We start from the raw sequence: 11,778 nt of genomic DNA on the forward strand, positions 1-11,778 counted from the left end.
TGTATATATCTTCATCTTTGATCCCATGTTTCTCCAAAACTCTTCTATCTTCAGTAGTAACGATAATCCGACTTCCACTACCAAACCATCCAGGATAATGCACTGCCGCCTGTAGTTGCCATAACTCATTCACATCATCAAGAACGACGAGCACCTTCTTGTCGTGAAACCTTTCTTTTGCAACACGTAAATGGAGAATATCAATATTCTTATCCTTGAGTTGTTCACAAAACAATTCTTTCTGTAACTCAACCTTTGCATCGTACACATCATGAAGAGTCAAATGTCGTCTCTTTATATCCCCTAAACGTGCACTTAGTTGAAACTGAGGAGACAATTCGTTAAGTAAAACTCTAGAGATTGTACTCTTACCAATCCCTGAAGGACCCCAAATCCCTATCATCCTTACTTCATCCGTTTGTAAGTTTAACAACGAGTATATGCTTGTCACATGAACTTGAAGGCCGATGTAGTCATCAAAATCCCTAGGCTGTGTTAACTGCAGCTTACGCAACACATCTATGGCAATTGTAGCGACCATATTAGCTTCACTTGTCCTAAACATGAATAGTATTAATCAATTAATTATAAAGACAATGTCCATACTTAGATTGCAATTATTATTACATATATATAAGAAAATATGACATACCAATTTTCAGATTCCACCTAGTCCCCCTTTATATTTGCGGCTTCCGTCAAATCTTTTCTCCATAGCCGCCTCACCTCCTCTGATTTCGCAGCACAAGTTTTTTCGAAGGCCTTCCCAAATTCTCCCCTTTGATGCCTCACATCTGCTGGTTTCACTTGATGGAAAATGATCATTACTTCTTGATTCAACTCATCTTTATACTTCATAACCTCCACCAATTCGTTTAGACACCAGCTCGAAGAAGCGTAGTTCCTCGAGAATGTGACAACCGTGATCCTGGCATGTTTTATAGCGCGTAAAAGCTCGATACCAATAGAGACTCCTCTCTCTATCTCATTGTCAATGAACGGTGTGATTCCCTTTCTTTGAAACTCCCTCAAAATGTGAGTGAGAAGGTTATTGCGTACGTCGGCTCCATGGAAGCTCAAGAAGACTTGGTGTGTCAATGTGCGAGACACAGAAGGTGAACCAGATGAAGGAGACAAAGAAGAAGCCATTTTTTTTCCTTTTTTTGTGTAATCCAAAGTTTTTATCGCTAGTTAAAATAAGTATACCTATAGCAGCAATACCAGTTCCAAGGAGAAAGGAAGAAGCCATTAGTACACGATCGGGAGAGAGGGATTGAGATCAAAGATTGTTAGAGAACAATGTGGGGTAAACGTTTACAGAGAGGCTTACAATGAGCACTGTGGCGTAAACGTTTTGGCTTCACCATTTGTTTAGAAGTTCTACGAAGTCAACAACTCCAATTGGACTACTTCTACTGTTGAAGGAAAAGTACTCTTTAACACGTTTTCTTACAAAATCAATTCTAAGTGACAAAATTTTTAACCATCGCACATTTTTTTACATTAGAAGTACTCTTTAACACATTTTTATACAAATTTTTTAACCATAGCACATCACCATTTTCCTTTTGTATTTTACTTTTACTAGTACTGTACCAACAATCACTTAGATAGTCTATCATCAAAATTTCATAGTTTAAAGTCAAACACGTTTAACTATGTAATTGTTTCAAGAAAGTTGGCCGAAAAAGTTTTAGAAATATATAAATCTTGATGAGAATTTGAAAAATATATTACTCTAGTTATATAAGACAAAATTTAAGTAATAAAACTAATTATGAAACTGAAAGAGTATGAAAGAACAGTCAATGATAAAAATAAATATATTAACAAATATGGCATTTATTTATTGTTATATTGTACATACATTTGTATGTGAAAAGTGTATATATATACATATTCATGTAAGGAGATGAAAATAAGATAACAAAGATGAGAAAAATTATAATATGTGATCTCTTCTTATTTTTCATCTCCATCCAAAAAATAGAGCCTGTTCTTATATTTTAACATTTTAACATCGAAATTTCGAATCTTCTTGACGGTAACGAAAAACTTTTGATCAATTGTAGACAGGGCTGAGATCAAGCTACCAAAGTTAATTTTCTTCCCTCCAATACCGATTGGATAATTAAATTCATTGTTTTCCTAAGAACTTTGATATGGTGCAATTTATGGAAGGTAATTAATTTTAAAGTTTTATTTATTTCACATTATTCTTGTCTCTAATATTTCTACAATATTTTTGTGTTTTATATCTAAGTAGCTAATTTGAAACACATATCATTTTTATCATATTTTTTCAGGGACCTGATTATGAGCAACATGCAAATTTTAATGCATTTATTGCGAAAGAAAAATTTATACATGATGTATGTGGGAGTAGGAAGCCTAACATATGTTTCTGGCAAGCGCAAGACAATGGAATATATGTACGAAATAATGCAGCTTGAACTTTTAAGTTTATGTATAAATGGGATACAAAGAATTTGACAAATATTTTTTTCTAATTAAATCTTAATAAATATTATTAATATACCAATATCTCATATATTATATTTAATAGTATTACAATATATTTCGAAAACATAAATCAAGTAAAGTTCTTTTAAAGGAGACAATTTTTGTTTAAAACCAAGATAAAGTGGTAGTTCATCAATATTTACTTTGTCTAGTAAAATGTTTTGTTGTTTGATCTAGAATAATACTTTCCATTTGAGCAGTATCCATGTTCAAAATTAACTGAAAAATGTAGAAACAATTTTTAAAAAAGATTTAACTTATCCCTTTCTTTCTTCTATTTTTTTGGCTGGCAAAGTAATTATTTACTTTTATTTTTGTGAGTATCTACGATATATGTAAAGTTATTTTTACTTTCTCGCAAAAAAAAAAAAATTTGGCAAAACTCATCATTTTGATGAGTGCCATGATGAGGGCTTCTAAACTAGTAATGGGTCTTGTGAGCGTCCGGTTCCTGGTGAAGGCTACACATAGGTCACTTGCTCTGACAGGTCTTATAAAGTGGCTTGCGATCGATCCCATGCCTTATGACCGATATCAGTAGTGCTTCCTTCAATCGGGTGTAGAAAATAATTGGCTGATCAAATTTTCTTATCTCCACTTCAATGTGAATCTTTACTCTTTTAGCTTTCTATAGAGTCCAATATATTTTTTTGTAACATCCCGAACCCAATTTTGGGTAGGTGTCGATCAACACTAAGGAGAATATCGGCCGACACTACTAAATTGGTGGTTGTTCGGTTTGTTTTAAAATCGCTCGGTTTAGCTTGGTTTGGGTTTGGAAACCCTAAGTCTTGTTTTAAATGGCACGAGCAGCCTATTTTTCTTTGGGGGGAGTGGTGTTTGTCGCTTCTAAGAGAGAAAGAGAAAGGGAGATTGTGAGTTTGATCCTAAGAGCAAAGAGAGCCTTGAGGTGGGTTAGGAGAAGGAAAAGGGAGATCCATCATCTATATGTGTGTGGGGAAGGATGGGGTTACTTGGTGGTGGATTAGGAGAGGCAAGGAGGATTTCTTATGGTTGTTATCTATCTTATGGATGGGGTTACGAAGTCCGACACCAGCTTGTTGTTGTGTGTTAGGGTCCTAGGAAGCCAGTGGGAGTTTGGTTTCGATGAGGGGAGATTGATGGAAGTGATGTCGTGGGCGCTGGTGTCAACCGACACTATGAGAGGGTCGATCGACACCATGTGTGTTGGTTCGCAAGTGGTGCGATGGGTGACGTTCGACACTAGGTGGAGGTGCCATTCGACACTAGAAGAGTGGATAGTGAATTGGAGTGTTTGTGGGGAAGTGTTTTTTGTGGCTGGACGGAATCAAATATTCCAGCCCACCTCTCTTGTTACTCGGTCGCTAGGGGTGGTTGGTTGTGCAACTCAATAACTAGATGAGGTGGGGTTTGGTGTATTTGCGGGAGTTTTTGTAAGGAGCGACTTCTACACCAGTTGTCTCGCGGAAATTATGGAGTTCCGGCAAGATCGTTTCCCGTGGATCCTGTGCGGGAATTGGAAATCCGGGTGCGGTCATTTCATCTTTATTGGTGTACAAGAAGTTCTCAAAAAAAATATCATTCTTATGGTATTTTAAAAATGTTCTGAAACATATTTTTCTCTTGTTGGATCTATTTTGTTTTAAAACCTGTAAAACTTTCTTAATCCTAAAAGTACTTATAAACCATAGCTAAAATAGATTAAAAAAATATAGTGGTACAAATTTTATAAATAAAAATTCATGAGACGAATATGCTTCATTTTTTTTTTTGGTCAACCACACATTAATTAAAAAGAAACTCCAAGATTGGTAGCTCAAATTGGAGGAAAAGAGTTTACAATGTAAGTTTCTAAGAGTAAAATTCTAGACGACCAAGCGAGGTAATGTGCCTTTAGAGTCGAAGAACAAGAGATCATTAACAGGGTAAAGAGTGGTAAGGAGGACTGAAGCCGTTGCAAATCATCTAGTAGGTTAGAGAATACCGGCCAGTCTTCTGGATCTTGGACCATCGCAAGTAATTTTGCACAATCCATCTCGAAACTTTAGCAAGCAACCCCACCAACAAGAATACTCTGCATGGCCCTTAGTGCTTCTAACTCCGAGTGAAGGGGAGATGGACTTCGTCCGAGGCATTTTGCTCCCATCAATAAGGTCTGATCATCACATTACAATATCTCCAACCCATTTTATCTTTTTTTTAATGTTATTTTATTTGGTTCTAAATTTTTTACTGTCATTCAATAAAACAATCAGTACATATTGGAGAAGGATATAATAGTAAGGAAATGTGATTGTGTGGATAAATATATTACATATATTTATCTGCAATGCATGTGACGATAATACCATATTTAGGGGTTTGTGTTTGTGACAAAAAGACCTCAACTTTAGGCCTTAATTGGAAGTACTCTATGGGCATATTTCAATACTCGAAAAAAAAGGCTAATGTTACCAATCACAATTTGTCATTAGTTTGCGTTTTCTCAAGAGTAAAAAATAACTAATATGCGTGCTCTTAGATAGAGTAATAACTCATGGTCCGCTTTTGTTTAGACTTTGAATGGTGACGGCCTTAAAATGGGGAGGACAACAAACCGATGTGGTCCAACTCTATTTGTATGCAAAAACGGTCTGCAGTTGATCCACAGCGGTTTTGTCTCTGTTTTCTTTGGACCGCACCACTGCGTATTATGTTTGGTGAATGGTAAATAAAAAGCGGTTTAATCCGCAGATGGATTTGTCTGCTCCAACCGCAGCAACCATTCAGTGAATCTATCAATTATCCAGCGTATAGTTTCAAAAAACGCACTGGATAAAACAAAATATTTTTTACTTATTAAATTTATGATTAAGAAAAAAAAATAATCAACAGATTATATTTTAACAGATGTCTCTATGTTTTAAACATGGTTTTTAATTTAAGTTATTAATACTTTGAAAAAAGTTCTTAAATTATTTACTTTTTAAGTTGAACTTTTTTCGAAAAAATATTTACTTCATAATTTCTTCACATATGATAAAATAATCAGTTTTTATTTTGAAAAAGAAATTTATAATAGTAAAAAAAAAAAATTAGTTTCTGTTATGAATTTTTTTGACATAAATTACATCTCTTCTCCTATTAGGTAATATATAAAGGTTCATAAATACGATTTCTTTTTTTATTAATTAATTTATTTAAAATATAATTATTTATAATGCAATCTGCACCACTTTTTCTTTTTTTACCATTCACGTATTTTATAATGAACTGTAAATACTTTTTTCACCAATCAAATATTATTCTATACCGCGTATTTCTTATTAACAGTATTTGTCCCGCAAATATATTTCTCCCACATGTACTGCTGTTGAACCGTACCGCACTATAAAACCGCTTGTCCCACACAGTCAATTACGTTGTCACCATTCGAATCCTTAGAGTTTTGGGATCAACAAGCTACATCGGGATGAGACTTTGAATTGAGATTTGGTATCCCTTAGATAAATTATTGGTGTGAGAGTTGGATCAGAGATTGGAGTAGAGACAGCGGCGGAAAGCTCGTATACAAATACCCCACCCCCTTGCTATGTATCCGAAAAAACTCCAGGACCTGATGGTATGATGGTCCTGTTCTATGATTTTGGCCTTCGTTAAAAGGGGATCTGGTTGCATTGGTAAAGGATTTTTTTCCAATCTGGTAATTTCGATAATAGATTAAATAAGACAAACATATGTCTTATTCCGAAAGTGGATAAGCCACCGCTTCCTCGTTAGCTTAGAATTAAGATAAATATGATCATCTTCTCCACCACTTTCTTTTTCCTTTTTCATTTGTTGGATCATGTTTAGTTTCCAATAATCTCTCTTTTGTTTTTGTTGTTCTAGGGTTCCGATAGATTCAAGTTCATGTTCCGATGTAACTTTTTTTTTCTTTTTATATTGGTATCTGATAAAAGCGAAACCATGTTAGATTTAGCATAGTCTTTCGAGTGATTGATTTTTTTTTTTGGGGGCGTTGGTTGGTTTCTAGGAGCGAGACATGAGCATGAAAGGACTTGTTGAGAAAATATCAACAGATCCTGTATTTATCCAGTTAGCTAAGCAGCATCAATAAGTGATGAACCTTCAGTTCGATCCAGAACGGTTAACCAACGCAATGCAAAGCATGAACGAGTTCGTTGGTAACCACTTGGTGAAGGTGGTGGTAGTAATATAAGCTCTTTCGTAGGTGCATGCATGAACCTGATAATTGATGATACGTCTCCTTGTTTGTGTTTGGTTTTTTTTTGTTTCGCTTCAGTTTCCGCAATTGTCTCCGTCTCTGGAAACGTTAGGGAGACCTGGAGGATTCGAGAAATATGCTGAACTTACGACTCGAATGAAGAAAGATTCGAGTTGATACCTATACTAGCTGAGATAGATGCTACTGGTCCCCCTGCTATGTTGAAGTAAGTGTTGTATTGTATCATTCATTAGTAACTTTTTAGGGTTTCGTTTATGTGTATGGAAGGAACTTGTTTCCGGTTTGGTTAGGTTTTGGAATGATGAAGACGTGTTGCAAAAGCTAAGTAAAGCAATGGTTATTGCTGCTCATGATGAGACTTCTAATGTAGAGGTAAAAAAATACTGCTTCCTACTCTGTCTAGAATCTGATCCCTGTAAACTCACTCAGCATCGATTTCTTTAACCAACCAGGGTGGTAATGAAGATGACGAAGTGTCCCAAGGAAGGAAAGCGTTGCAGATTATATTTTTGTATGAAAAGGTATGTCAATCTATCTGACCTTACATGTGGTTTATAGAAGAGTCCATTAGTGTATTAGACACTTTTTGAAAAGTAATTGGAGAAATAGGCACTTTTTGTTAGAAATTTGAAAAATAGTCACTTTTTTGTTTTTGTGAGATAGAGTGTTTGTGAGAGAGAGTATAAGACAAAAACAAATAAAAAGACCAATATACCCATGACTATGTGTCATATAAATAGAGTTTTATTTGTGGTCCCAGTTTTAGAGGAAATGAGATATAGAATATGACAAAAAAGAAAAAAATTCCAATATATCATATATATCTTCCAATAAGATTTTTGTGTGTGTGGAACCCGATTTTGAGGTATTGTATCAAAAATTAATGTTTCATGTTCCAATAAAATTAAGAAAATTCTCTCAAATAACATTAAATATTTTTTAAATATATTTAGCACCCTAAAAATTCTAAAAACCTGGTCTAGTTTTAAAAATTTAATTTTAAAATTAAATCCTAAACTTTAGATACCAAAATCATACCCCTCAAAATTATACATTAAGGGTAAAATAAAGAACCTAAACCTAAAACTTTTGAAATAATTTTTAAATATTGTAATGTGTCAAATAATGCTATTTTGGTGTACCATTTAGGTTTGGTGTACCATCTAAGTTAAGTGTACATATGTGTCTGGTGTACCATCTGAGTATAGTATACCATCTACGTCTAATATACCATCTGGGTCTAGTGTACGATGTGGTTATTGTGTACGGTGTACCATCACTCTAGTGTACGATATGAGTCTGGTGTACCATCTTGGTCTAGTGTACCGTCTGAATCTGGTGTACCATCTGGATCTGGTGTACCATCTGGATCTGGTGTATCATCTGAATCTGGTATACTATCTAGGTTTGGTATATCATCTGGTTTGGGTTTGGTTTACCATTCAAGTTTAGGTTTGGTTTACCATTCAAGTTTGGTGTACCATCTGAGTTGGGTGTACCATTTAGGTTGGGTGTACCATTTAGGTTTGGTATACCATCTGGGATTGGTATACCATCTAATTAAAAAATTTCACAATTAAACCATACACTCTAAATACTAAACTCTATCCATTCAAAACTATATCCTTAATATAAAATATAGAATCCAAACCTAAAAAAATCTAAAAATTAATTTAAAATATTGTAATATGTCAAATAATGCTATTTTGGTGTATCATTTAGGTTTGGTGTACCATCTGCGTTGGGGATGTACCAACTGAGTTTAGTATACCATCTGGGTTTAGTGTAAATAAATAAAATTCTACATCCTTAAAAATTATTTTTCTGTGTTTGTGTTATTTTTAGAAAATAAAACTTTTGTAGTTTTATGGAAAAAAAAACTTAAAGCCTACCCCTATAGACTATACCCCAAATATAAAATTGGTATTTTAAAAATAAATATCAAAGTGTAGATTAATATTATAAACTAACCATTAAATTCTAAACACTAAACCCTACCCCTAAAGACTATACCCCAAATATAAAATTGTCAACCCAAACCTAACAAAATAAATTTTACATCTTTAAATATAACTTTTCTGTGTTTGTCGTATTTTTGAAAAATAAAACTATTAAAACTTTTGTGTTTCTGTTATTTTTGGGAAAAAAAATTTTGTGGTTTTTTGGGGAAAAAAACTTAAAATGTGGTATTTTTAAGATTAATATCAAAGTGTAAATTAATATTATAAATTAACCATTAAATCCTAAATACTAAACTCTACCCCTATAGACTATACTCTAAATTTAAAATTGTAAACCCAAACCTAACAAAATAAATTCTACATCCTTAAAAAACAATTTGTTGTGTTTTTAATATTTTTGAAAATAAAACTTATGTGGTTTTTTGGAAAAAAAAATTTAAAATGTGGTATTTTAGAAAAAAAACTTAATTGTGGTATTTTGAGGAATTTCTATAATTATTTTGTATAAATTAATAACAAAATCAAGTTAAAAAGTTAAAGAGGAAAAAAAGAAAAATAAAGAAAAAAGTATGATTGTACAAATACTACTAGAGGGTAACAAATTTGTTTTGTTTTATTGTATATATAATTTCACACAAAAAATGGTATAAAAACAAAAAAAGGATATAAAAGTATATTACTAGAGGTCTCTCTAATAGAAATTTGTATTAGAGAAGGAGAGAGAAAAGTGTCTATTTCTCAAATATCTTTCTATAAGTGCCTACTTGTCAAATTATTGTATGAGAAAGTGCCTTCCTTCATAATATTGTCTTTATAGAAACCTTAAACTTGGGTTTTGGACCTAACGTATCCTGGTTGTGGTTTTTTTCCTAGATGAAACGTGTTAGAGTTCTACTGGATAAAGAAAGTGTGTTCAAAAGGCTCGATGAAGCAATGGGTATTGTTCATAAGACTGCTACTTCCGGTGATGTGGAGGTAAAACTGCTTCCTACTCTGTTTAATGTCTCTGTTTTGTTTGTAAACTCACTCTGCTTCGGTTTCTTGAACCAATCCAGGGTCTGATGAAAACTTCATTGGCTACTGCGGAAAAAGATGAAGAAGACTCCGAGGGAAGGACAACACTGCATTTGGCTTGCTCGTTTGGCAAGGTTGCATGTGGTGTTTAACTCAAATTACATTGGTTGGTCTGTTTCTAGGTGAAATGTGCTAAATTTCTTATGGAAGCTGAAGGAAATCTAAATGCGGTTGACAAAAACAAGAACACACCGTTGCACTATGCTGCGAACTGTGGGAGGAAAAAGTGTGTTAGCCTTCTCCTAAAGAAAGGTGGTACAGTGTAAGTTTGCAACCAAAACAAAAAAAAAAAAACTCTGTTTCAAACAACTTAAACTGGTTTTATACTGACTCAGTTTTTAATGTGGATGGCAAAACTCCAATTGATTTGGCTAAGCTTAACTATCAGCTTAACGTTGTGAACCTCCTTGAGAAGGTCGCATGACTTTGCCTTTGAGAGTTTTAGTGCATATATAGGGTTTAGGGTTTTATATCTTTGTGACTCTTGACATTTTTTTTTTTGTGCACGCTCTTGACATTGATAATATTAAAGAAAACAGAAGAGAGATAGATTGGTCTTAATGATTTGATATCATATACATTGTTGGCTAAAAATATAAAAAACACATCCTCTCAGTCTCTCACAGTTGGTAAATGCGTTCTTGATTACGCCTTGGTTTCTATTGTGCCGTTGAAAGAGAAATGACGCCAAATACAAGCCTAGAAGCAGAAGAATCCAATAAAAATCCAATCTCGTCATTCATCCTCAAGCTTCTCCTTCGGACAGCCATCCGTTAGAGCATAGTTTCTACTTTTTCCCGGACGCAGACGCAGCGTATGCATTGTTCACAAGTCATAGTCATATACGTCAACAATAATTCCAGATTCAGTTACTATCCTTTTGAATTCTGCTACAGGTATATGTCTTCGAATGTGCTCATCAACGGAGTGATAAGATCCACCAAGCCTATTATCGAAAGAAGAAGCCGGTTGCCACATCAACAAGTGTGGAGTCAGGGAAGGAGCAAGAGTTGACTAATGAACTCGAGTGAAGTTGACTAAAGACTCTAGACGGAACAGAGGGTTTGCTGTTAGTAATTCGAAAGTATAAGAGCCGTTGTATCTCTTTCATTTCTCTGAATGCTTAATCTGGATTGTAATTCTCTTGCGATGTGCTTGAGTCCCGAGTGATGTGCTCGGTAGAGATCTATGTTGATCTCGCTTCTCAGATTGAGTATTGATTTGTTATTCTTTCTCATTTGATTCTCTTCTCATAAACTCTGTAATCGATTTCACAATTCTCTTTGAATACAAAGGTATTATTCAGCGATAACGATAGAACTATCTAGAATCTATCATTGGTGCGGCGTAACTGGGTTATTAAGATCGCGATGGCGGAAACAAGTAAATCGGAGCAGATCGAGTCGGCGAACCTCCAGGATAATCCAACGAAGAACCTATAGAGAGGAATGCTCAATTGTATTAGATGGTAGGGTTACAATATATATAGTGTGTACACTGGTGTTTATACAAATATTAATTACAACTATAGTCCTCAATATTCTAATGCTCTTACACGCCCCCTCAAGATGGAGGGGCATACGCAACTCCAATCTTGGATACTTGTTCAATAAATTAAGGTCGAGGCAGTGGTTTAGTCAGAGCATCCGCAAGCTGATCGTGAGTAGAGACATGAGTGACACGCAGAGCTCCTGCTTGAACATACTGGCGAACAAAATGAAAGTCGAGAGCGATATGTTTCATCTTCGAATGGAAAACAGGATTGGCGGCGAGGTATGTAGCACCCATATTATCACAATATATCACCGGAGGAGCGGGGAGAGTGATCCCAAGTTCAGTGAGTAGTGAGCAGACCCAACTCAGCTCTGAAGCCGTGTTAGCAACCGCCCGATACTCCGATTCAGTGGAGGATCGAGCAACACCTTGCTGCTTGCGTGAGGACCAAGAAATCGGATTACCCCCAAGATATAAGATGTAAGCGTTGGTGGACACACCATCCTCTAAGTCTCG

The 11,778-nt window shown here is 34.8% G+C and overlaps 1 protein-coding gene and 1 pseudogene across 1 annotated transcript in view; one reads left to right on the top strand and one right to left on the bottom strand.

The window, feature by feature from the left end:
* LOC104704557 (probable disease resistance protein RPP1) overlaps window positions 1-1,149 on the bottom strand; it is a 3,852-nt gene extending 2,703 nt beyond the window's left edge. Inside the window, exons 1-2 of the mRNA XM_010420620.1 lie at window positions 788-1,149; window positions 41-557 (exon numbers count right to left, since the gene is read on the bottom strand). Of these exons, the coding sequence (XP_010418922.1) occupies window positions 41-557; window positions 788-1,149 (879 nt within the window). The remainder of the gene's footprint in view (window positions 1-40; window positions 558-787) is intronic.
* On the top strand, window positions 1,933-2,510 carry LOC104704559 (annotated as a pseudogene).

The sequence above is a fragment of the Camelina sativa genome, chromosome 7 (assembly GCF_000633955.1).
Source record: "Camelina sativa cultivar DH55 chromosome 7, Cs, whole genome shotgun sequence".
In the NCBI taxonomy this organism is placed as follows: Eukaryota; Viridiplantae; Streptophyta; class Magnoliopsida; order Brassicales; family Brassicaceae; genus Camelina; species Camelina sativa.